A 27,142-nucleotide genomic window follows, 5' to 3' on the forward strand; every position below is an offset into this window, starting at 1 on the left:
CAGTCGATGAATCCCCCGAGGAGGGAAAAAAGATGGGAAAACTAAAAATATTATAGTAATAACAATAATATTTGTGTAATAACAATAATATTTGTGAGTAGCCACATTGAAGAGTATAAGTTCAAAAGTTTGTCTACGTTATAGAAAATGTGTATATTTTTGGAGTTCACTTATAAAAGGCAATTGAAAATTACAATGGATTTGTTTGGATAGAGTATTATTTGAAATAATTACCGTAGCACTTTTTGTGATGTAATGTATGTGAAATAAAAAGATGGTTGGAAATATAAAAAAATAGGTTGAAAAATGTGCTTGTGATGCAAGCGAAATATTATTTGAAAAATATTATGTGCGTGTATGGTATCTAAAATATGTTTAAATCATAGATGCAAATATAAGATTGTGTTTGGATTGCATTTTCCGTCATTTTTCATGGAAAAATTACTGTAGCGATTTGATATATGTGAGGGAAAAAGGTGATAGGGAAATGTGATCACGGAAAACGATAATATTTTCTGACGAAAACCTTCAATCCAAGCAAGGCCTAAAAATTTTTAAAATAAAAGAGATGAACCATCATTTAGTACGGTATCTATCGTGTATAACTCTCATATCGCTTAGAATTGGATTTTGTTTTTTTATATATTTTTTATGTGCGTGTATTATGGGTTAATTATACCAAACCCTTGGGGTTTGATGGAAGAATTAAAAAATAAAAAATAAAACCCTTCCTTATTGTGATCCGATAGGAGATTTGGTACATATCAATTTCATGTTCATTGTCACTTATATAAGGCTTATAACATATGATAGGGAACTGAATACAGGTTATCGGAACTTTGATAACCAGAGAGCAGTCTTTGAGGAGGAAAGTAGGAAATTCCACTTCCAAGTTTTCTTTTTATATAAAAAAAAGAAAAAAGAAACAAATGAAATGAAAATAGTAGTAGAATGAAGTCGAAAAGCGACTAAGTAGTAGTGGGGCCTCGAAGTTGAAGCACCAGCTCAGTTAATTCACAAAAAAACAAACAAATAGTTTTTTTTTTAATTCTATAAACATCCTCATTACAATATTTTTTTACGGCAAAAAAATTAAAAAGTTACAATCCAAACAGTACCTGAGTACAGTACAGCAGGGCGGGTGGAGAAAATGAATGTAATGGACAATGAATACAGGATTGCAGATACTAGTAGTGAGTGTGGTCCTTAATTGATTCTGCTCTAAGAGTAGCCTGTATATCATTAGTTGTTATTCAGAAGGGAGCAGTCTGGAGTCTGGATGCAAAATTATGATGAACTGTGTGGTAGGAGCACTCTAGCAGACTATTCCTTTCCCTTGGGATGCTCGCTCTCCGCAAAGCAAAGCAGGCCAAGATTCACAGATCATGCAGCAGCAGCTGCAGTAATGGCCTAACAGTGAAATGCAACTGCGCCCCGCAATCCATTTTTCTTGCATCGCAACCCCCCAACAAAGGCCTTTGACATGGTGGTCACCACTTGGGTGGTGAGTGGTGTGCGAGGCTTAGGGTTCTGCTCACGTCGAATTTCCCTTTCTCTTCTTCTCTTAAATTATGCTATATTAAATTATAAGATTTATCATTATATGTGACGATTTTAATTGATCGTTTTATATAAAATCTTCGAAGTCCTCTTTTTCCTTCTCTTAGATTAGGCTATATTAAATTATAAAAATTCTATCGTTGCAGGAAAAAAAAAAACGGTAACACACACACACACACTCGCTTTTACGGGAGACTAGAGTTAAACTTGTAGTAGTATCATGGAGGACAGACAAGGTGCAGTGTTTTTCGGAATGCTTCCTTTTGCATCGGGAGTTCGTGGACAGACAAGGTGAAATTTCACATATTTCTGTCCAAACCCATATTTAATATGCTAGTAGTTCGTGGACGAATATGACTACAAGTGCACATATTTCTGTCCACATCAATAAGAACCAAGCATGAAACGGTGGCATCGTCGTGGTGTGTATCCTCCAAAACCTCTTACTGTTTTGAGAAGAAACTGCAAGAACTCACAATTCCGAGTATTAGAAATGAAGTTATCATGAACTGTATAAATAGGTATATTTAATTCTTGCATTTCTGCCACCATTTTCATTGCTATATAAGCATCTTTCTGATGGATGAAATTGACAAATGTAGAGGTTTCTGTTTTTCTTTTATCTCGTTTTTCTGAAGAAAATGTCAGAGTTACACTACGGCGCTTCCTAGTGTTCTTATCATAAACATAGACTGAGTTCTTAGAAACCGGGATGTAAATAAGTTCGGTCCGACATAAAAATACAGCAGATGGGAACTTGGATGAGCGGGATTTTGACACTGGCCCAGGCTATCATACCCAGTAGCACATTCATCATCATCATCTGATTTCTGATAACTTCAGTGTGGTTTGAGAGAGTCTCACCAGAAATCTCCACAAGAACAAACTCCGTCCCTGAAATGATGAAATCTGTTGGCGTCCCGTACAATGATTTCTCGTTTAAGGTACTTTGAAGTTAGCTTGGTGAAGTTATGGCAATCACCACAGACCCGAAGATTCTTGGTGATTCGTATCGGGGTACCATATGTTGTGTTGAGTAGCCCATATGATATAGCCAGCCGTTCACTATGTCCAGTTAGTAACTTTACTTTTTCTTTCTCCTCTACATTGTGTAAAACATATTTAGTTTGAGGCACATATCCTCCTCCTTTTACCAATTTTTCAGTGATCTGATCCAAATTTTGCTTAATCTCGTCAGACTCTGGATGAGATCTATCATGGGCAACGAACACGTGGAACTTATTGCCAACCTCTATCCAACTACATGCAGGATCTTTCTTCAACTCTTTTCCTTTCATCTTCGATCTCACTTCCTCCACATCTTCCCATCTCTCTGTCGCAGCATATGCATTGGATACCAGCACATAATTTCCCGGATTCACTGGATCTAGTTCCATAAGTTTACTAGCAGCAATTTCTCTAATTTTTTCGTTTGAGTGAACACGGCAAGCACCGAGGAGAGCACACCAAACAGCGGCTGTAGGCTCCGCTTTCATCATCGTCACAAAATGAAATGCTTCTTCTAGGTAATTTGCACGGGCAAGCATATCAACCATGCAAGTGTAGTGTTCTGGCCATGGCTTCAATTTGTATTCTTCTTGCATTGATTCAAAAACTTTTTTGCCCTCTTCCACCAAAGCGGAATGACTACATGCATAAAGAACAGCTAAGAAAGTAATGTGATCAGGAACTAGATTTTCACTTTCCAACCTCCTAAACAAATCAATGGCCACCTTACCATAACCATGCTTTCCGTATGCACTGATCATGCTCGTCCATATAGGCAAGTCTTTATTCAGGGTACTACTGAAAACCTTATATGAGTCATCCACAATCCCACAGCAAGCATACATGTCCACAAGAGAGCTGGCGACAGGACCCTCAATAATAAACCCATTCCTGAGTAGGAAGCCATGAATCTCTTTTCCTTTCCTCAATGCCGATAAATCTGCAGCAGCAGACAGGATACTCAGTGTTGCAACACAATCTAGTTCAATTTTGTTTTCTTTCATACGAGGTACTAGTTCAAGAGCCTCACTTGCCAATCCATTATCGACATAAGAAGACATCATGCTCGTGAAGGACACAACATTCTTAAATTCGATTAGTTTGAAAACCTTACAAGCATAATTGATGTTTTTGCAGTCCCCATAAACTTTAACAAGCGTATTCTCTGTGACTAGATCATATAGGCCTCTTCTCATGAAATAAGCATGAATTTCTTTCACAAGAGAATGGCACTTTAAATCACTACAAGCAAGGAGAATGCTTCCAATCATTAACATGTCAACCTCCATCTTTTCCACGTTTATTTCTCGAAACAGTTGCAAAGACTTCATGGGAAGATTGTTCCGAGCACAACCAGAAATTGCTGTCGTCCAAGTAACAGAATCTTTATAAGGCATCCTATCAAAAACAAAGTGCATGTAATCTGTCCTGCCGCACTTTGCGTACATGTCCACAAGGGTGTTTCCAACCAGCAAATCATTATCCATTTTGTTTTTCAAAGAAAAAGCATGAATTTGCATTCCATGCGACAGATTTCTCAATCTTCCAGAGGCTGCAAGCATACTTACCAGTGAAATCTGGTCGGGTTTCTGAACCAAAATTTTCATCTCAGAAAAAACACAGAGAGCATCTTCATACAATCCATTCTGTACATAACCTGACAGCATTGAATTCCATGAAATATTATCTTTTTCCTTCATCTCACTGAAAACTCTCGCAGCCTCATCCATACTATTGTTTTTTGCATACATAACAACCAAAGAGTTGGCAACATGTGTCTCAAGATGACGACCTGATTTTAGAACAATAGCATGAATTCCTCTGCCCAATTTCCCAAGTGCAGGCTCTTCACAGGCCTGAAGAACAGGCACAAATGTATAACTGCTAGGAGTTACACCAGCATATAGCATTTCTTCAAATAACCCCAAACCTTCTGTACTCATCCCACTCGCTGCATACGCTGAAATCAAAGAATTCCATGCCACAACATCCTCTCTCACGCTCGTTCTACTGAACAATTGGTATGCTGCAGGGATATCATCACACTTAGAGTACATGCCCACAAGTGAATTAACCACAAAGGCATTGGACAAAAATCCCAATTTGATCGTTAGTCCATGAATTTCACAGCCGCTACACAGATCTTCAACCGCAGCACAAGCCTTGAATAAAGAAGGAAAAGTATGTGCATCGAGAGGAAAATCCAACATCCGCATTTCCTTGTACAATTCCAACGCTCCCAAAGGTCGATCATTTCCAACACAAGCACCAATCATGGCATTCCAAGCAAAAATATTCAACTCAAGCATTTCATCAAACACCTTCCTGGCATCCAACAACGACCCACATTTCCCATACATGAAGACAAGCTTAGTATCTAGAAATACTGCATCAGCAACGGACTTTGATTTTAAAACGTGGCCGTGAATTTGCTGGCCTTGTGACAATGCTTTTTGGGCTGCACAAAGCTCAAGAATTAAGGAGTAGGCCTCATCTGGAGGTTTATAAGAATGGCCTGGGCTTGTCAAGTCGTTGCCAAATGATCTGAAGGCTTCTCTGAGCTTCCCTTCTCGACATATTTCTCTGAGAGAAAAGGTTTTAACGGGGTATTTTACGAAAGGTGGAATCCCGTTAGTTTTGCTGGAAGTGGAATTTATGGTAGAGGTAGGAGGGAAGGGAAGGTGCGGGCTCAATCGCAGGCTCAAAGTAGCCATTACTGCAGGCTCAATTGCATTTGCATGTCATTTGTGCAATTTGGCATGTGAGGATCAGAACTTTGCAATGGTAACTAACCTTCATATAAAATATGTTCATCACCAGCACCAAGGTCCGTTGTCGTCCAGCGGTTAGGATATCTGGCTTTCACCCAGGAGACCCGGGTTCGATTCCCGGCAACGGAAAGACAGTTTTTGGCTTTTTTTTCTTGAATTGTATTCATTTTGAAAACCAAAGTATTCTTTTAAAAGTGTTTTTTCCTATGAAATAAAATATACTACATCTCTTTTAAAAGTTTGTTTTCTCATGAAATAAAATACTATTACAAGTTTATAATCAAGCAAGAAGGAAAGAATTCACAATTTCAAAAGCGTGATAAAACATTCTTGTTATGAAAGGAGTGAAGGACAATATAAGTAGTTTTTTTTTTGTAAAAATATTAAAATAAATCAAATTTTTATTAGCATAAAAAATCTAGTTTATGATAATAAATCCAGTTTCCTACGTTCAATTACTTGAATTTATCAACAAAGTCATTTTATTATTTTTGCTGATAATTCTAATCAAAATCTATTTTTTGAATCAGAACAAATACTGTAATCAATAATCAAAGATCAAAGTAAGGAGGAAGGGAAAGACATCAAAAAGAAAAACTAAAACGAATGGTTTCTATCCCACATCGGTTTTGGGAGGGTTGGGATTTGGGTAGTTAAGTCCCTGGGAGCAATCCAAGAGTTGTCGGCTTTTGGGTTGACTTCTGGGATTAGGTTTAATTAGTCAAATTTCGTTTCTCGAAAGAAGAAAAACAATGGCAGTAATCTGCCGGCGTCAGCATAAGACAAGAAACTTCCGCTTGTGTCGTCTTTCTCTGGGCTTGTGGGGGGTCTTCACCGCTTAGTAACAGCGGGTCCAATGGACTTGGCCCCTGTCGGAGTTTCTATCCCACATCGGCTTTGGGGGGGTTGGGATTTGAGTAGTTAAGTCCCTGGGAACAATCCAAGAGTTGCCGACTTTTGGGTTGACTTCTGGGATTAGGTTTAATTAGTCAAATTTCATTTCTCGAAAGAAGAATAGAGGGACGAACCAATTGAAAAAGACAAAAAAGGACAGAAATGCTGATTACTTGAAAGTTATCCTATGCGGGGGAATGAACGGATGAACTTAGCTTGCTCACAGATGTAAAGACACCGATTCGTAGAAACTAAAATGGGTTAACGGTAGTTTGAACCCCTAAAGTATCACCGATTAGAGCTATTAACTGTTACACGCAGCTGCTTTGGGTACTGAAATGATTTAGCAGACAAGAAGCGGCTAATCGCGATTTAACAGAAAAACATTTCCATTCCATGCTATTAAAATACAGAATGGGCGGAACCTAAGGCCCGCACTCCATTTTTGTACACGATGTATAAGAATTGTACATTTGATCATATATTTTGAAACAAAAAGGGGGTGACGATAGCCCCCCCTCCTCCATACATGGAAAATGAATTTAAGCCAAAAAGAATACCCACTCTATGAACCGCTTACACTCCACAAAACTTCATTTTCCAGGTAACAAAAAGCTGAATCTTGAACAACAAATCCTCCTGCTATACAACCTCATTGACTCATTTACCCTACTTATGTACAACAGCCTCGGGAAAGTTGATACCTTGGCTCATCCAAAAGTCAAGACCCACCTTCCGCGTGAACCCACCAAGAAGGCAACATATGATACACCCAGCCTCCCGCATGCTCATCTTTTAAGGCACTAGGCAAAGAACGGAGACTATATGCTTCAGAAGTATCATAAGCACCAACAGATTACTTCCCCCATCCCAAAGATCAGTAGTCTCTGTTCTCGTCCAGCACTTGTCTTATTAGTCTGAGGTGGCGCTAAAGTCCCTTCTTTCGAAAATGAAAGAGAACTTGTTCAGGGACAGATATCAAAAGCCGGACATAGTGGTCCTCAACCAAAAAAATATCGTTGAATTCTCATCGTTACCCCTGATTAATTGAAGATTTCAAGCTTTCATCTGGCAGCATCCATGAAACTAAGTGTCCACCAGAGTCCCCGCTCAGTAACTGCTTTAGATCACTTGTAAGGTGAAGAGCAGTGACAGGATGCTTGTGAAACTTCAATACCTTGTGCAGAACCAACCTGTACTCAGGCACTTCATCTCCAAGGTTTAAGCCCCCAGTCAAGTTTCCAGTCATTTTGGTTGGGACTACATCCTCAGAGCAGTGAACCATTTTCCAGACCTTAACAGCCCCACTCTGGTGACCAGAGACATACCAGTTAGCTTCCAGCCAATCAGAGAAGGTACACCCTGTAAGTGATAGTATAAAATCAGATGGGAGTTGTGATGTGTTGACAACTGCAAGGCAGTCACCGTTGATGCTCCAAACAGCAAGTGTAACACCTGCTGCAGTCACAATTTCCCCAGTCAAATCATTTACGTATATTGCAGAAACTGGAGAAGGGAACTCAGGAAGCTGCCTAACAAAAACTAATGAGCTAAGATCCCATAGTATAACAGTACAATCATCTGACCCGCTCACAATCATCATGTAAGGCTGACTGACATGAAGGCTTGTTATTTTGGCTGTGTGAGCACAAAGTGTCCGCTCCGACTGCAGTTGCCTTAGAGCACGTGGCCCATCTTTAACAACACGCCAAACACAAAGCAACCCGTCATCCCCCCCAGTAACCAGAATCTGGCCATCATGGCTAGCACTGGTGCACTGTATCTGGTTGCCTCCATGAAGATTTTCATGAGTTGAGAGAAGCCTATCTTGATCATAGCCCATAAACCTCAAGCTACGATCAGGAAAACCCCAGGCAATGTATTTGGCATATGTTCTGGGTTTCAGCAAAGTATTTGCCCCAGCCACAAGAATCTTGTCACTGAAAGTTACTATCTGAGATATAGAGGATGAGTTCTTACGTATCTCATGAGGAACAAGATGCAGAGAGTGTTTGAGTGGATGAGGAGGTAATTTTCTGTCAGACCGCCGTTTAGGGTGTGGCTTAAGAAATAGTTGTTTAGGAGTCTGGCCAAAGTGATTAATCTGTGCTAAAATCGAGGCTTTCATTGCTGGATCTGTTACTGAGTCAATATCAACGCTGCCTTCGTAGGTATAATGATAGAAGACATTTACTGCTGCTTCAGCAGCCTATCATTGCAAGAAACAAATTTGAGCTAGAAATAGACAAATTAAGTATACTAAGAAAAACAGTGAATAAAATAAAGAAGATAAATCATTAGCATGACAGAATTGTTAACAGCAATATAATAGATATCAGTTTTCTCTTGTCCGTTTAATCGAATGGAAATACAGAACCAAACTGTTATAGCAGTAGAAATAAGTCTTGGATGAACGTGCACCAAGCATCTAATAAAGCAAGGCAGTAGACTGACTTCAGTACATGAAATCAATGAACTAACAAAAGAAGACAACTTCATTGAATTGGGCTTAAGATTCCAGTATTTTTCACTTCTCATCTTGTACCTCTTGTGCAATGCTTAAATGAAAAGAGAGAATAGTGCTAAAAGTGAACAGCTAGGAAACAAGACATCGATATCAGAATAGAGAAAAGAGCTCAGAACCTTGCCCTACCATCTGGGCACTTGACTTAGAAATCAAATGAGGATTCAAGCATATGGTTCACATAGATTAGGCAACAGTTAGAACCTAGCTGTTAAGACGGGTTACAAATGCTAAATGACTACAAGAATATCATATGTCAAATGTTAAAGAGAAAGCAAAGATACATTGTAAAGAGTTAAAATTTACGGAAACACAGAAGTCAAAGTTGCCCACCTTTCCTCTCTGCCTGTACCCAAAGATAAGGTCTATCCAGTGATGCAGATTCTCGGAAACATAGTCAGACTCCAATGCTCCCCTGTGCTTCCTGATGAACTCTCTTACACTGGATTTTGCCCAAGGAGGTAATATGACATCATTAACCTAGCAAACAAGACATGCTCTTAGGACGGCTGTTATCCTGTGGAGAAAAAAGGCAATAGGAAGAAGGAAATTTTTACAAATAAGACAAACCTTTTCCCCTGATTGTTTCTCACCCAAGTCAAGATTGAATCTGTTTTCCAGAAATTCTGGCATATAGAAGAACTCTGGTATCAGTTCCTTGACATCTGATGTATTACCTTTTCCAGCAGCACTTGACCATGTATCCTTTATACTATTGAAAAGACGATCAGCATGATCAAACTGTCCACCCTGCAGCTTCTGGTTCTCAGTACTGAATGGTGGCAGGCGTATAAGGTAAAAGAGCACAATCCCAGCACTAGAATAATGAGAACCATAATGAAATTTGGGAACTTCGGGATCATCCCAGCTTTCATATCTGATGGAGAAAGAAAATTAATAAATAATAAATTTAATCCTGGATCAAAGTGACTCGAGAAATGATATACAAGACAATGCCATGAAAAACTAGAAGGCATTGAGATAGCTTATGAGAGCTAAAAGGCCAACCTTTTCCTAAACTCCTCTTCTCCTTCTGGTGTTTGACACCCCATTGGTTTGTCAAGCCTGCGGAATGTTTTGGGATCTGACAAGTCCAGATCTTCACTCTCATAATCAGCCAAAACCCAGGGAAAAACTGGATATTGTGTCAAATCACTATATCCACGACCAGCTAAAGTGTTTAGATGCATTAGATACTGAAAGTTGCTGATTTCTCCATTTTGCCACCTCTTGGAAAACGATTTGGCCATAACCTTAAAAAGGCGACTGCCTTCATTGCTTTCCTGTTTTGTTGAACCTGAGATTGTTGTGTCCAACCTGTTCACAAAGTTACCAATATTAGGCATCTTGTATCAACTTTTAAGGGCACAGAAAACAAAAAGGAACTCTGTCAGCTGCAGTGAAATAACATAATCTCACAACTGAATGAAGCCTATCCAAACACCAGTTCGAGTAAAAATGGAAATCCAGAAAATTGCTGTAAAAAGATTAATTTTTGAGGAAAAAACATAGTTAGGAAAAGAAAGGCAATTGAGAGTAGTCAGAAGAAGTAAATCAAACAAATCGTATCTCAGCCTTAGGATCAGTACAAACGAAATCTCCACTAGTGATGCATATGCATTATAAAAGCAAAAATCCAAAAAAAAGAAGCCTACAATCTAATCTTTGCTCAAGCCGATGACAAAGCATCAATAATTCAAGCAGATGAGTAACTGTAGTACCTTGAAATCCTGAGGCTACAAGCTAAAATAGTATTAGCCATGAGTAACATCAATACCTATTACGCAGGGTGTATGCGTCTTTGCTAATATATATTTCTCCCATAGAAGACTAAATAATAACACATAAATAGACAAGTTGGGGAGCAAAAACGTACATGCTGTTTCTAGGGAGATTCATGGCAACTAAATTTCTGAATATGTCTTCTCTCTCCTTTTTGTGGAAGACAAGAAGATCATTGCAACCATCCATGCTAAATATTTCAATAGCAACAGGTCGAAGTTGATAATCACGCTTCAAAATCTCATGAACACTATTAAGCTTCCACATTCGCCATAGATGGGGCACATTTCCACTACTATACACCTTTTCCTTTCCCCAAGCACCCCCATTATAAGCCCATGCCCTTCCACCAACATATGTCTTTACTGCTGCACCCCAGGAGGAAGTTGACTTGGAATGAGACTCCATGCTGAGAGAAAAATCTTTCTTTACACCCAATGCCTGATCAATGACAGATAGGTCATCTTCAGATTCTTTCTCAAATATGCACCCAGAATCATCAATATAAAAGTTCTCAATGACATATAAAGATAGTTCTCCAATGAGAAAGATACCATCATGCTTATCAAGACCAACAACTCTCTCACAATTGTACTTGTACTTTATCTTCTCAAAAGGTTCCAGATAAGGTCTGATCAAGTATTCACCATTATCGTTCAACTCCTTATCAGATTTGTCCTCAACCACTTTCACTTCGTCAACTCTCATTGAAGAAGACTGCCTTGGAGACCCTAGATCTGACTTTCCTTGAACACTATCTGCTCTTCGAAATGAGGCAGCACTGGACTTCACACCAAATTCAGCAGCAGAGTGAACACTCATTTCATTTATACTGCTGTCCCGATCTTCAAGCCATCCAGCTCTACTAGAAGCAACATCTTTTACATCATCTGATTCTTTCAAATTCGACTCGACATACATCTCACCATCAGAAGAATCCTCTTTTATATTGCCATTTAAAAGATTGAAAAACAAATCAGACTCGTCAGAAGTATTGAGTTCATTTTCAGGTTTTTCCTTTGACAGTTCTAAGTCCTCTAACTCAAACTGTCCATGCAGAACATTCTGAATGGTATCAATCGTTAGTTTGCACCTTTCAAGCTTTTTACGCATCCTGTATGGACCTTCAATGGGGCAAAGCTGCCATTCCAGCTCCTCACTTGTTGAGGATTTACGCATTGGAAAGATTCCACGCTCATGTACAAGTTGCTGGAGATGGGCTTGCCACTCACTTTCAGCATGGAGCACCCAACCGTACTTATCTTGTCGGACAACTCTTAATTCAGTAGCCATTGCATCACGAACCAATTCAAGTGCAATTCTCCGTTCATTTACCTGATCCCAATGTCTTTGGTCTAACTTTGATATGTCCCTTGACTTTCTCCCCATTTCTCTTTTACGACGACCATCCATACCTTTTATCCTCACTCCAGGAAACTTGGACGAACCAGCAATATACTGAACCCACATAATTGCAGCACACTGTTCCATAACTTTATTGACAATTTGTTCAGAAAGGTGGAGCCACTCATAAAATGCTGATAAACTTCCAGTTAAAAGCTTGTCAAAACCACCGTGTAGGACATCCAGAGGAAGCCCTTGGTTAGGTTTGGAGACGAGCAAGTCCTCAAATGCAACCCTACGATGCACCAGAAGATACTTGAGAATATCAACAGCAATGCTCTGTACATTTTGTCTATTGTCCCGCAGTAGTGATATCAGATTAACACAGAGGCAGCAATTAAGATCAGTGTCAAGGTTGCTGGGGCAAAATATTAACCGTCTATGAGCAACTAGTAACTGCAAAACTGTACAAATATCAACAGTTCTATCTTCAGGTAAACTGTTTGGGAACAATCTTTTCTGCTCCATTTGCAAGCCTAAGCTTGAAAGAAGTTCATCTTCTCCTAAAGTGATCAAGAATGAGGGAAGGAAACAGAACAATATCATTCGGTTCATATTCTTGAACAATGCATGTATGTAGGCATCAAGCTGCCTGCTTCCTCTACCAATCGATAACAGCCCTTTTGCAGTGGGAGTTGCCTCTTCAATTCGACCATCCTTGTTTGCCAGTTGCAACACGGACAAGAGGAATTCCAAAGTCTTCAATACATCAGCAGGCCGAGGAAAAGCCCCCATATACACACGATCGACTATCATCCAGCATAAAGCATCCAAGTTCAAGGACCAGCGGCTCTTATCTAACTTTTTCTCATTTTCCTCATCATCACGCAGTAGCTGCCTTTCAACAAAGTTCATCAATCTACTAAGGCACAACCCCTGAAAAACTAAAACAGATTCAGCATCAACATATATAGGGACACTTTCCAGAATAGTCTCAATGAGAGGAGCTGATTTGATTTGTTCAGTAACAAAATCAGAAAGAACTTCTGCCATAAAATCCAACACAGCAGTAGCTCCAGCAGAACATGGCCCACCACCATAACCAGAATCATCCACTTCAAGAAGTAGCTTCGGGTTCAGTGCAAATAATGTGTTTGCGGAAAACTGTCCCTGAGAACCGGACTTAAGATCAGAAGAAGGTTCGATTTCATTAATAGATGTAGAAGATTCCATAGAAGGAGTGTCTGCCAAATGCCCTTTCAATTCACTGTGACTCACTGATCCTAGCCATGAAGTCAATGCCACAATAGGAGTTGAGGAAGTTGTGACTGAGATTCTAGAACTAGATCTCTCAGATACATTAGGGGATTCAAACTGAGAATCTTCGAGAACTTGATCTTGTGTGCTTTTTGCATCACGGAAACTTAACTCATTACTGCCAGAAGTCACAGTGGACCCCTGGTCACCAGGTTCTACATCTGAATTAGGAATTGATTGAACATCTTCTTGAACTACTTTCTCCACCTCCTGCTGCGATGCAGTATTATATACTTCTGATATATGACCAACCATATTATTTGGCATAATGGCAACATCTTCAGAACTTGTACTAACCTGCCCCTGAGGAAAGCTCCCTATGCTTATTGAAGTCTTAATGGATTGTTCTTGTTCTTGAGGCAAGCTTGAGAAAGTGTTCTGAGAGCTGCAGGTATCATCACCATCATTTATGTTCTTCTCTCCTACCTTTACAGATAGATCTTTTGCCATCTTCAGAGCATGAGCAGCCCTAAATAAAAAAAAAAGTCCAACGATTCGACTACATGAGAAGAATTCACTTGAGAAAGATATATTCCTCAATATATGCAATTATTAGTTTTCTTGGACGTTACCTTATCTCCATTTCGTAAATTAAAAGCATTTGAAACACCAGTGAACCTCAACAAAATAAGATTATTGAGAAAGAACAAAAAAATCAAAAGCATACATACCTCACACAGGAAAAATAAAGGTCAACACAGCCTTCTAGAAATTCAGCTCGTCTGCAGACAGCAGAGAAAGGAGGACACATCTTTGCCAGATCAACCATGAATCTAAGGACTGAGGTAGCAGCAGCAGGAGCAGGAGCTTCTCCCCCCATAAGGCGAGCTGCATAAGTTTTGTGCATCAGTGCTTCGCCCTGAAGATCTCCACCGATGTCTGCATTTCCTTCTACTAGTTCTGCCACCAGACCGACACCAACTTGCGAAAAATTGCCTGTTTGGTGGGCAAGCATTGACTGCATAGATAACCTATCAAATGTTGATTTTGCCATTGCAACCACTGCATCTAATAATTCAACAAATTTTAACTCCCTGTAGTTTCCGTCATTTGGCATAAGGGCATGGAAGTCGAGCATTCGGACTTCTGGTAATCTTGGATAAACAGGCTTGCCAAATATCAAACAAAACAGAATATAATAAATATCCGGAGAGTCATAAAAACTTGGAAGCACCCTTGCCAAACCTTGATATCCTCCGCTTGAACGAAACTTGAGTGTGAACGTAGGGGAAGACGCAAGGCAGACACCAAGAAGAGTCATGATCCATCTCATGCTTGTAGGATGAACAGCTTCATCAAGAAAATAAGTTATCAATTTTGATGAAACAATTTTATGCCACTGCTCAAGCAACTCCTCTGATTTGATTGTCACCTGTAGATCAATTAGCATCTCAAGTAGCATATTTCTTACTATAACATGTTTCCCCATTGCCTCTCGTGTTATTTGATGACGTGACATCAGTTCTGGTGGATCAAATGTCATAATTGTAAACCTAACCACGTGTTCCAACTCAGAAGCCAGAAATCCATCTTCCAAAATAACCCCTAATAGTACAACTAGTTTCTCTAACACAGGAACTTCAACATCACCCCTTTGAAGAGTTACTAGTAGATGTTGAACAAGGTTAATTCTCCGAAGAATTGTGAGATTATGGTTTCTGTACCAATGCATGGAGACTAGATGCTCAAGAAAGCCCAAAAGAGCAATTTGAATAGGTACTGGAGCTGTGACCCAAAGGGTCCAGTCCAACAAGACATGCTCAACCATGTCAGCATTTGATAAAACTATGCAGTTAGATGTTTCAGAAGGCATGTCAGATGTTTCAAGCTCTGAAATATGACTAAATGAATCTTTTTGGGCAGAGAAATCATCCAAATCTCCATGAGACCCAACTGATGAAAACTCATCACGGAATTTTGATAAATTAAGCTCCTCAAAGCTGGTTTCTGGAGGGGATAGAGTAGGTGATAAATTACGAGGAATTTCAACCTTCCTGGGTTCAGAAAAAGATGCTTCACATGCAGCAATCTGGAAAAAGATCTCAAGTGATTGCATGTCAAACAATGACATCCTGCGATGCAAAAAAAGAGCAAGCAAGTGGTATCCTCGGTATTTTTGCATGTCTCTCACATTCTGAGGATTCTGATGAAGTGCACAGGCAAGTAATGTCAAGGCCATGTGCAACATCTCCCTGGTTTCAGAAGCTTCAACAAGGGCTAGGACAACAGCCATTCCACCAATTGGGCGAATGGAGTCACCAATCACACACTGCTTACAAACAAAAACATCGCCAAGAAGCCGTCCAAAACGTGGTATTCCTGGGGAAAAACAAAAGAAAGATGAAACTAGAATGAACAAATAAAGGATACAAAAACAGACTTATTTGATATACGACATTTATAAATCAAAAACAGGGAAAGGAGTTGATAATTCACTCACCACCAATAGGAGAAGCTGCAGAGGACATTGGATCAACAAGATTGAGCAAAGAAGAAGTTCCAGAAGCACGCAGTAATTCTGTACTCGTGCCATCAAATGCAAATATCAGTTTCTTACCCAAAAGCTGGAGCGACAGGTTTCCAAGTTTTTCTGAATCCCAAACAAACCCACTACGATCAGCCTTTGAGCTACCTGTCTTGCCTGCACCCTCAGGCTTTTGCGTGCCAGAAGAAAGAAGTAAATCAGTGTCCAAAGCATCTAAAATGGCCATACTACCTCCACCACATGCTTGGTTTGGAACAAATTGCAAAAGATCAGTATCTTGAAACAGCCCCTTATATCCTCTTCCGAGAATATACATGAAACAAATAGAACCTGGTGACAGCACCTCCTCAAAAAGATAACAAGATCTAAGCTTCCATGACAAATCACTAATTCTAGCACAAGTAGCTGGTGTGCCAATTGTTACTTGGAGGGGCTTCCCAGCAGGAGAGGGAGAATATCCTAATTTCCCTGTGTGCCTAAGCTTTCCATTAAGATAAACATAAGCAAAACTAGCTTGGAATAGTCCAGCCAAAGCATTTGGTTTACTATGTACAACAGCAAGGTGATGCCATCGACCTTCCTCAATTTCTAAGCCAGAAAATGATAAGGAGGAAGAGCTGCTTGTGGCAAGGGTCAAAACACCATCTTCATCAAGACGAAGCTCCGCATAAAAGGTGCTTCCACTATCTGCTGCCCCAACAGAAAATATTCGGAGAAAGATAGGAAGCTGTCCACCAGTTACGCTTTGCCTTCTGGATGATCCAGGTCTGGAAGCCTCTGCCTCTTTCAATGGTGATTTCAAGAATTTCCGGAATTGAAACCAACAGACAAAAGAATAACCAGCGGCAGGAGGCCAAGATCTTTCACCTAGTGGCACTTGAATGGAAGCATGACCCAACTTGCTCGTATCCATCTCAACAAACGGTGCTAAAGAAACATTTTCTGAATCCATATCCTCGGTAAGAATCAGTTTTTCCACCATATCAAAGAGAAAACGACCAGAACTTGCTAATCTCATTTGCAGGATATACCTAACGAGCACTCTAAGCTCCAAAGTTGATAACCTGTAGAATGGAGGACATTAAATTCAACACAGCCATCAAATTAACAGATACAAATTAAAAAGTTTAAAAAAGTGCCAGCAAGTTGTTACTTATATGCTCCAAGAACCTCCACAATCTTCAGAGCGTATGACAGCAGCGGTGATGAGCCAGAAAGGAATGGGTATATTGTCTCAAGCAGAAGTTCAACACAACCTGAAACATTACAAATAGCAAGTTTTAAGTGCCCATCAAAATAATACTATAAACAGGATAAGTTTTGATTTCGCACCTACAGACGTAAGGTTTTCTTGATTAAAAGAGCTAGCACGAGCAAGCTTTTCAATCATATTTAGCACTTCTAATTGCACCTTTGGAGTGAAGAGCAACAAAGATCGTATCAGGACCCTAACTGCACCAGCATTATACACCCGTTCCTTATCAGGAACAGAAGACCCAGATGGAATAATCATAAGAGAACTAACAGACCCATTTTCCAAATTATCCGATGATGCAACAGCTTCCGATGACAAGAAGGGAGGAAGCACTATCTCAAGAGCAAGCTCCAGCAACAACTGTATAACTTGCCTTTCGCACTCCACACAAATCAACCCAGACTCCAATAGAAGATCATAAAATGTTTGGGAGGATATAACAGAATGCAACTTCACCCTGTTAACAGCATTATCACAAACCCCAGCTGTTATTACACGCAACAAATATGTAAACACCTTAATGTACACCGCCAAGGAATACTCTTTTGTGTATCCATCATTTTGAAAACTGTGAAGCGTGGTTAGCAGAAGAGAAAATCCAGTTGCTTCACCAAAAACCCGTTGAGCAGAACCATTAATGCCCAGAATCCGCCATAAGGCTCCAAATGTATCACATTTTGCGTCATCCTGTAGTCTGTATTGAGATCCTGAAGCACTTGTGACCATTCCACTTTTTAGAACTTCAACTAGTGCTCCCAGCTCTTCTGGATGAACCTGTTTCAAAAATTAAATATAATCAGTCCATCTCTTCCAAACAGGTAATCTACAAGAAAGCATGCTATTCCCTTGCAAGAGATAAATCAAACTGCCATCAGAACCATCAGTGTTAGCAATTACATACTACTGATGCTATTATTCTTCATGCACAACCATAAAGAAATCATTATCACTAACAATTTGTATGAACTAGAGTCGATTACCTCAACAGGAATACATATGCCAAAGATTTGGCTGTTAGCAATTGAAAAAGGATATTGCACCAGAAAGAATTGGTATCACATGTAGACATTAGATCTTAGTCATCTTAATCCGGGCAACCACATAGAAAAGTACCAGAAAAAGATCAAATTCATTTTTTCCTTTAATGTCAGTAAAGAATCAATCCAGGGTAAAATACCCGAGGCAAAGAGGGATCCAAACTAGAAAGAACTACAGCCAAAATGAATGAGGAAAACCATGAATAAAGTTATCAAACCTGAGCAGAATCTTCAATGATCAAGCAGGATAAGACCCGAAGGACACCAGGGCGGTGAATATCAGATACAAGAAAAGGAAGGACAAAGGGCACCCCACTAGAGGACCGAAATGATGCTTGATTAGCTTCAGCTTTCCTCAATAAGGAGACCATACAATCCCATGAAACTGCAATCGTGCCTTCTATCTCAAAAAGAGGGAGTTTACCAGAACTAGATTCCAAGAGTTTGGGTGAAGAAAGAATCGTATCTTTACTGTCCATATGTTTCTTGAAGTTGCTTGAACTAGATTTTCTCTCCAACTGATTAAGATCATTCTTTTGCTGATCTGGTCCTAAGAGGAGTTTGTGCTGTTTTAGATCATCTAACAGAACTTCAAGCACACCTACCTCTCTTAGGACTTTCTTGTACTGCTGATCAAAAGATAACAGCTTAACAAAGAAAGAAAGAATTGTATGCTTCAATTCAGATGTAATTGGTTGCTGGAGCAAACAACAAAGAGAAAGTAGTTCCTGTTCGGGAATACAATTAACAACAGTCACAGCATATTCAAGAATTTTCAGAATAATCTCTTGCAAAGATGGGGGAAACCCAGCCATGTTGAGGATCAAAAGGGGCACAGTCCGCAACTGTTGACACAACTTGTAGTTTTCAATATGACTGGAGAATATCTTGAACATTCTATTTAATACTTCTGCCTGCAGTTCCCTACTACCTGCTTTAAGAAAAATATCCTGAAACATTTGAACAGCTTCAAGATCCTTGATTTTGTCATTATCTTTCTCCCAAAGTTCATCAGTTAGTCTGTCAGCTGATGATGTACGACTTCTGCCATGCCCTGCAGGCTTTGCATGAGAACCTCTGGACACTTTGGACCCAGGTGATCCATAAGAATCAGCTCGACCAGCCTGAGCAAGATTAACAAGAACGTCAAGCAACCTCGATAATGTAGGAGAGAGACATTTCGAAGAGAGCTCCGATCCTTTTTCCCCAGTGTTCTTGCTCTCAATACAATCATCAGAAGACAGATTTCCTAGAGCAGGGTCTTCACTGGGAATACAGTTGGAATGAAATCTCTGACCACCTTTATCTTTAGCAAGAACTAATGCAAACTGGACAAGGAATTGGTAACCATGGGCATTGTGGATATCCTCCCTCAGCCTGATACCTCCAGCATCTACAAGTCAAATTCGCCTATATTCAGCATTCAACAGGAAAATAATAGACAAGCTGTCTAATCTGTAGGATCTCAGAGAAAAAAAATGTTTTCACTTTTCAGTATTGAGGAACTTAAATATTAGATAAAAGGAACTCATGTCACCAGACAAAGATTTCTTTGTTACTTTTCAGAATCCATGATCTTGAAGACTATTGAATAGTAAAAGAACTTCTGTCTTCAGATAAAGATTTCTTTGTCACCTCAAGTAAAAGCCATTTTACCTGGTCTGTACGACAACTCAACACATTCAAGAAGTAAGTCCACAATGCCCATCGTGTAGGCAGAATCCCCACAATCAGGATCAAAATCCTTTACAGCCATCAGAAGTACTTTTATCTGGCACAAAGAGAGAAAATGTTTCAGCAGCAGCGCAGGCAGGAAACTGTCAGCAAATTTAGGCACAACGAGATGACATCAATCAGGAAACCTGTGTGTGAGAGAGAGAGAGAGAGGGATGGAACAAATAAAACAGGACGCAAGTGCCAAATTTTTTCCTTCAATACCAGCAAAGAACTAGAAGCCAGACTATCAACGAAATTTAAAGATGTGCAATCTTTTGGGTGCACGGTCACAAGAAGGAAGCATCAACCTTAAATAGTGAAGAATAAGCATAGCTAATAGCATTATCAAAAAAAAAAAAAAAAGCATAGCTAATAGCTTCTCAGTAGGAGGCCACCAAAAATTCGTTTTATTTCTTTAACTTGAAATAGTTCTTTTTATTTAGGCAGGGCAACATAACCACTCAAAATATAGGAAAGAAAAACAAGCCACAGTTTGAATTCCTTCAGCGGTGACTTCTTCAGAGACAATTAAAAGAGGCCTCTGCTGCACTTTATTGAATCTCCATCCGCCAATACGAAAATGAGTTACTTCTATTAAAATTCTAAAGGCTCTTTATTCAATCATCAGTACCATCAAATTTAGTTTGAAAATTAATTACGATAAAACAATAAAGAAATGAACCAGTAACTGAAGAATTGTCGATTCAACTAAACATAATTCAATAAGAAAATGGAATTGAAGGGTTGAAACCCCCCCCCCCCCCAAAAAAAGGCAAGATTAGGACATGATCATAAATATATATATAATAAAAAATAATAAAAATATGAAAGTCTTTTGACAACTCTCACCATACTCAGCACAGCAAAATGAAGTTGCAGCTTTTCAGCATTAAACTCATAAGGAATAGCATGATTCGCCATTGATCCAATAAATATCAACGAAAAAAATTCAACAAACAAGCATTCAAAAATCCAATTCCATCAAAATGCCCACCTGCAGCCTCATTCATAATCAATTGGACTTAAGATATAGGGTGAGGTTCTTGAAAGCAAACAACATACGGAAAAAACAGCCCAGAAGTGCCTTTCCTATTCATGAAACACATACAACATCAACAATTCAAATTAAGCTAAAGAGCATACCAGATGATGCTTCCTTATATACTTGGCAGTGCTGCCATTATCATTAACCAGTAGAAGACCAAGTATCTGAAAGATGAATCATTATCAAACAAAAAGTCCAAGTGTCAATGATGATAACTTGCAAAAATGCTCACAAAAAATTCATCCAATCCCACAAATGTACACCAAGAAATGATTAGTTGATTACCTGCATTGCATGTCTGTGAAGCTGTATGTTATGCAAGGGAACTAGACCTTCCTTATATTGGGAGAAAACAACTAAAGAACCATTGGCAACCATTTGAAAGAGTAATTGAAGTGAATTGTCCTCTATTAAACTTTGTGCAGCTGAAGGATGGCTGGCCAAAGCTTTCATAACATGGACAACACTTGCTTCAACCTGCATTTTTAGAAACAGCTATAAGCAACTTCGATTTTTTTTGCTATGGCAAAGCATTCTTTTACCGCCTCAGAAGAAAAAGTTGCACTCTGTTCATAAAACTAGAAAACCAGGATTGTATAGAGATGCAGAAAATTCAATTAGCTTAGATCAACAGGACCATCAAATACAGGAAGAAGCTACCTCGAGCCGGCGGGCATATCCATTGTCGTCATTTTGGATTCCTTCTGTTAATAATGGCTCCTGATGATCAAGATTCTTTTGCCTCTGGTTGCCTCCATCCGGACCCAGAAGAGCATTGAGAACATGGATGAGACAACATAAGATCCCAGAATCCAGGAGTGATTGTTTATCAATAGGCTGTATACATGGACAAAATTTGTGCGTTAAGTATTAAGAAATGCCCATGCAACTATCTGTCCACCATTTGGAAAGTAACACTAGTTACGTATCCCACTTGCTGCACAAAGATGTTAAGCAAAGCCATGGAAGATATGATTACTTATTGTCTAATGCATTATACAGGGTATCGAGAGACCCATGTAACAACTAAAAAATGCAATTTATGTTTAATTCCTTTTCCTGAAAAGATTAATCCATACTCCTATACAAATGAGGGGAGAGGAAAAAATAATTTGGCTGCTTCAAGATGGAGGCAAAAAACAGTAAAAATGCAAGAGAAACAGAATGCATTCAATTGAACTGAGTAATCCTGAAACTGATAAGGCCAGAGACATACCCCAGATACAAGGACTTCCACAGCATGCAATAAATTTGCACCAGGACGAACACCATCCTAAATACATTTGAGTAGGTTTTATCACAATGTTAAAGAATGTCATCTAGACAAAAAATCATACAGAGAGAAGATCATATATGAACCTTTGTGACTTCTGCAAAAAAGTTTAGAACTCTACGAACTTCCAAAGATCTGGTTTTGCTGCTAAGTTTCAACTTTTCAATATCTGTTACAAATGCTCTTCCCACAACAAACGAAAATATGTGTGTCTCTACCAGCCTGTAAAAAAATAGTTTAGAAGTTGCCATACAAGTAAACACGCATTAAAAAAACTGATAACTGGAAACAGAATTAAAAGAGTCCACTATGGGATGACAATGAGCATGACTACAGAATATCCCTAGGACAAAAGGCAACAAAGTCAAACTTGGATCATGACTACAGAATATCCCTAGGACTTCTTGATGATAATTTATTTCTTACAATGTTAAAGAAATTTGAAGAGCACTACATAAAAACCAAAGAACTACTAATTGCCTTATGAGATTCATCTAAATAATACAATCATCCAAAAACCTCTCAAAATGGCATGATAAACTCTGAAAAGAAAGCTGCCAGGATATAGTAACGTCATTGAAAAGTATAAGAAGAACGCGCATATCAAATGGACAAGGAGAAGAAGGAAACCAATTATCATACATCGTAATTAGTTGAGCAACATTTCCGTGCTGCTTTACTAATCTACAGAAAACATCAATAGTTAAATTCAAGGCCTTTTCCTTCTCCTGCAATGGTAGAGAAAAGCCATTAGCCCTTGCGATATTTCTAAGTATGCAACCATAAAGACAACAATTTTGCAAAATAAATGCAGAAACCTTCTCAGCAATTGAAGACCGGAACTCTTCCCAATATCTCTTAAAATCCAATTCCAGTTCATATTTGTCCCTGCTTTCAAGAAAAAGGATTTGTTGAAAAGAACTAAAGAATAGATACCAAGTAAGTCTATATAGAATTTGAAGATGATATGCACTTTTTATTCTGTATCTGTAAGAGTAATCAGATTGAAAAGATATACTGAAAAAAATGAAAAACCACAAAAAAGAACACAAACAAAGTTAATAGACAATCAGCATAAACTTAAAGAAACTGAAGCTAATGCTCCACAAGCCCTAACAAAGTTAATAGACAATCAGCACTGTTGTCAGAGAAAAAAAAAATGATGAACCGCCAAATCAAAATTGCGTGAAAAATGAGAAAATAAACGGAGGAAGATATGATCATCTTTTTAATAATTTCTCATGCATGAAATACCAAGAAGGCTTTACTTAGGCTTGGAAGAAAGCTAGACTTTTAAATAGAAGATAGATAAACAATTGAATAATTATACCAAAGGAAATTTGAACCCAAAAACCAAGCACGATGTACAAAGATAGAAAATTACATTACTAAATCGATGGAATATGCACAATCAAGCAGTAAAACTAAGCACTTTCCAAAATTAGACTTACAGGAAACATTAACATATCTGGTATTTTTCCACATACAAGCAAAACAAGTTCTCATCCCATTGACATAATTTGCAAAATTAAATGCAAAATCCAAGAAGAATGCAAGAAAAAAGAAAATTAGACGAGTAAATTAATGGAACATACACAATCACCCATAAAACCAAGAACCACTTCCAGAAATAGACTTACAGGCTAGATTAACCAAATAAAGTCTGATGCCCTTTAATCCCATGAGAACCAGTGACATGATGCACTAAAATACAATGACAAGTCGAGCTAGAATAAATCATCTCCCCCCTGATTGCCTCATTGTCTCAGTTCCAATAATCATCTAAAGGTTACCTATGCAACGATCGCACGGATGTAATAGCCCATCTGGACCAAAATACTAGGCCAGAAAGCTTAAAAAAAGTTGTTGGTAAAACCACCTAAAGTTCTCTAGGCACCCACACATTTTCATATCATATGAGGGTTTCAGGCTTAAGAGACCAAAAAAGAGTAGAATCAACTAATAAACAAATCTTTCTTCACTTTCATTCCTGAATCTTCAAACTCTAGCTGAAAACATTTCATAAAGAAAATAAAACTAGAAGTCCCAGGTTTGCCCTGCTTCAAATACTAGATTAATATTAATATGCTATCGCAGTAAAGAAAATGAGTTTAGTTAGAACCCAACCCACTGCTTGTGATCACAAAAGAAATAGCATTTTCCCAATTAAAACTACCAAGCAATTTTCATCTTTATCACATCTTTCAGCTCCACAGATCCTCCTTTCCTGATTACATTCGCAATCTAGTGCTTGTAAGTTCAGTTACCACTCAGTCCATTACACATCAACTGTTAACCTCGTCTCAGAATCTACAAGGAAGCAACCTGCTTTTCGAGCAAAACAGATCACTAAAAAACCTAACAGCAAGTATTGCATGGGCAAGGATCTGGCACGTGTGAAATTTTGCACATGACCAAAAGATCAACGAGGAAAATTAAAGTCACCACAACTGATTACCAAGTCTGTGTGGGACCCAAAAATTCTAAACCCAATCATTAGGTCTTTAATGCTGGAATCTCCAAAATGGGTAATAACTAAATTTACTGCAATCACTAACAGCATGTGGCAACTTGATACTTCTTAGCATTGAAATCATCTCATGACCCTCATAAAGTTTTGAATAAAGCAGTCCAAATTGTAGTGAAAATTCTTGACATGTATACTTTACCATATGCCACGTCAAGCACATATAACAGACAATGCATCAAATTTAAGCACACCAAGAATCACCGACTAAAACTGCTTTCATATGATTAGGCAGCATATGTGTCAGGTTTTTTCAACTGCCATCATAATGCCAACTAAAACTGCTTTCATATGATTAGGCAACATATGTGACAGGTTTTTTCAACTGCCAGACCCCAGCATATTAAGTCTAACAGCAGACACTACTATCAAGGCACCTTATTTCCATGGCTTCAAGCCCAAAAAATTTTAATCTAATTTAAACTCACAATCGTTTAAAGGTCACTCTATATTAAACTCCCAATCATTTTCTATTCTGTCAAATCCGGGTGTTTCTATATAACGCCACTAAAACAACAGGTAACCAGGCCTATTAAGCTCAGAACTCGTTACTTCATCAAACATTTGGGTCGAGTGTTTGCCTTTTCCACTTTCCTTTTCTCTTCTTAACCAGTGGTGTCTTGAATATCTAACGAAATCACTATTCTTACGCACATAAGATTCAGAGCACGCTCAACTGAAATTTAAATGCGACAAATTGTATATTTTAACTAAATCAGTTAGTTAACATCTTCAAAATTATAGTCAATTGCATGCTCTTTTTTTTTTTTTTTTTTGGGGGGGGGGGGGGGGGGGCGGCGGGGCGAAAAGAGAAAAGGAAGAAGCAAAGCAGAGAAGACAAACCTTGAAGGTGATGACGAGAATTCTTGGTTGGATGAGAACGCATTGTGATCAGGAAACGGGGAGGAGACAGCAGAAGAAGAAGAAGACGAGGATGCTGCGGCGGATGGGGTCTGCGATAAACCTACCTTTTCTTTGAAGTCTTTAAGCAATGTTGCCCATTTCATCGTCGATTTTTTGTTAAACATGTACTAGTATTATCCGACACCCCTTTCCTCTTTCATCCGACAGCTACCTCCGGGCGGCCGTCGATCCAATAACCCAAAAATTTAAAAGAACTCTTCTATCAGAACCACCTCAGCTCACCAACCCCAAAATTCCACGAAAAAGAAAAAAGAAAGAAAATCAACTTAGCCTGACAAAATATGCTACTAGTATTAGAAAACAAGGAATTTGTATATACACTCTTCACATTACATTAAGATTGGATTAATAAAAGAAAGATGTGATCGGAGGACGGAAAGATGGATTGGACTGATCGATCGGAGTAAATTAGGGAAGCAAATCAAATTAGCAAGATCTGAACAAATTTAAATATGGTATAAACTTGAGAAGGGGAAAAAATGGGAAATGGATATAAGTTGGGGTGATCGGGCGATGGAGGTGATTTACGCAATTTCGGGAAAGTGCAGTATTAGGAGGAGTATCTAGTTCGAATTTCGAGGAGGCCTAAAGTCTAATCCAAGAATGGGAAGAAGCGAGTTGGAAAGAAAGAAAAAGCGACGACGGCCAGAAATTTCTTTGAAAGATAAAAAAAAATGAAAAAGAGGAGGAACTTCCAGTCCAGTAGCAGGTGAAGGTGCAGGGTGCAGCGCTGGGTGCTGTGTACGTTGTGTTGTTTTCGGACGGCCTCTCCGCGCCTTGTTTCTCGCTCTATATCTCTCTGTCTCCCTTTCCCTCTCCCTCTCTACAAATTATTTTTGATTTTTTATTTTTAGTACTGTTGCTGCTACCACTGCCTTTTTAGTATTGAAAAAATACGTTGATTTCCTCTTCCATGGCTTGAAACTCAAAATTTTTAACACGTCAGGGATCCATATGTCTCTTGGGCGTCCACGTGGATTCTTGCTATTGACGATCGAGACGTGAATCCTCTTCTTTCCCGTTCCTGATGTACCATAATATATTAAAGCTTTATTTATTATTATCCTTTTTTCCTATTGCTGATGTACCATATTATATTAAGATTTAGATGCTGATTTTGGGCTTTTTGTCTGAAGTTATCCAAGCTTCGGAAGTACTTTGAAAAATCCACTATGATTACTATAGCAGCGGTAGTACTTTGTTCATTTAATTGGAGTCTTTTTTGAATTATCCCTAGTAGTAGTAATAATTATTCATTTGTGGGTTGTCTTTTTTTTTTTTTTTTTTTTTACTGCAACATTGTTACAAATAGTTCTATACTAGGGGAAGTGGAAGGAAAATAAATCTATTTAATTTATTGAGAGTCTTGAAGAGATAACTTTTGACTAATTCAGCTGGTAATTGTTCATTTGTGGGTTGTCTAATTGAGGAAATGTTGATTTTTTTAATATAAATTGAAGGGTTCAAATTCGAAATCTTTCACGTGCACTCCCTCCCAACCTAAATTGAAGGGTTGTTCATTTTTTATTTTCAATCACCTTTTTATCTCACATATATCATATCACAAAAAATGCAATAGTAATTATTTTAAATAATATTAACGTTGCAACACTTACAAAGATATCGTATTTGGATTTTTGAGTCGTGCTTCATTCTTAGTTTAATAAAGCGCAAGTAATA

At 38.7% G+C, this 27,142-nt stretch overlaps 2 protein-coding genes and 1 non-coding gene across 3 annotated transcripts; 1 reads left to right on the forward strand and 2 right to left on the reverse strand.

The window, feature by feature from the left end:
* Positions 1-2,047: 2,047 nt before the first annotated feature.
* LOC113733017 (pentatricopeptide repeat-containing protein At3g63370, chloroplastic-like) lies at positions 2,048-5,319 on the reverse strand. The gene has a single exon (XM_072083050.1). It carries the CDS (start codon positions 5,280-5,282, stop codon positions 2,421-2,423), a length of 2,862 nt encoding a protein of 953 aa, XP_071939151.1. The 5' UTR covers positions 5,283-5,319; the 3' UTR covers positions 2,048-2,420.
* Positions 5,320-5,396: 77 nt separating this feature from the next.
* On the forward strand, positions 5,397-5,468 carry TRNAE-UUC (transfer RNA glutamic acid (anticodon UUC)). The gene has a single exon. It is a non-coding gene; the product is annotated as a tRNA-Glu (tRNA).
* Positions 5,469-6,604: 1,136 nt separating this feature from the next.
* Positions 6,605-26,317, reverse strand: LOC113696244 (protein SPIRRIG-like). Its single transcript, XM_072083054.1, has 19 exons — positions 25,382-26,317; positions 22,830-22,899; positions 22,654-22,739; positions 22,098-22,233; positions 21,955-22,011; positions 21,399-21,575; positions 21,024-21,215; positions 20,837-20,902; positions 19,634-19,748; positions 18,196-19,370; positions 17,018-17,714; positions 16,839-16,941; positions 15,641-16,749; positions 13,872-15,519; positions 10,634-13,669; positions 9,766-10,074; positions 9,328-9,634; positions 9,091-9,237; positions 6,605-8,442 (listed from the first exon to the last, which is right to left on the reverse strand). The coding sequence occupies exons 1-19, from the start codon at positions 25,564-25,566 to the stop codon at positions 7,267-7,269; spliced, it is 10,791 nt and encodes a 3,596-aa protein (XP_071939155.1). The 5' UTR covers positions 25,567-26,317; the 3' UTR covers positions 6,605-7,266.
* Positions 26,318-27,142: the final 825 nt, after the last annotated feature.

The sequence above is a fragment of the Coffea arabica genome, chromosome 1c, assembly GCF_036785885.1.
Source record: "Coffea arabica cultivar ET-39 chromosome 1c, Coffea Arabica ET-39 HiFi, whole genome shotgun sequence".
Taxonomy (NCBI): Eukaryota; Viridiplantae; Streptophyta; class Magnoliopsida; order Gentianales; family Rubiaceae; genus Coffea; species Coffea arabica.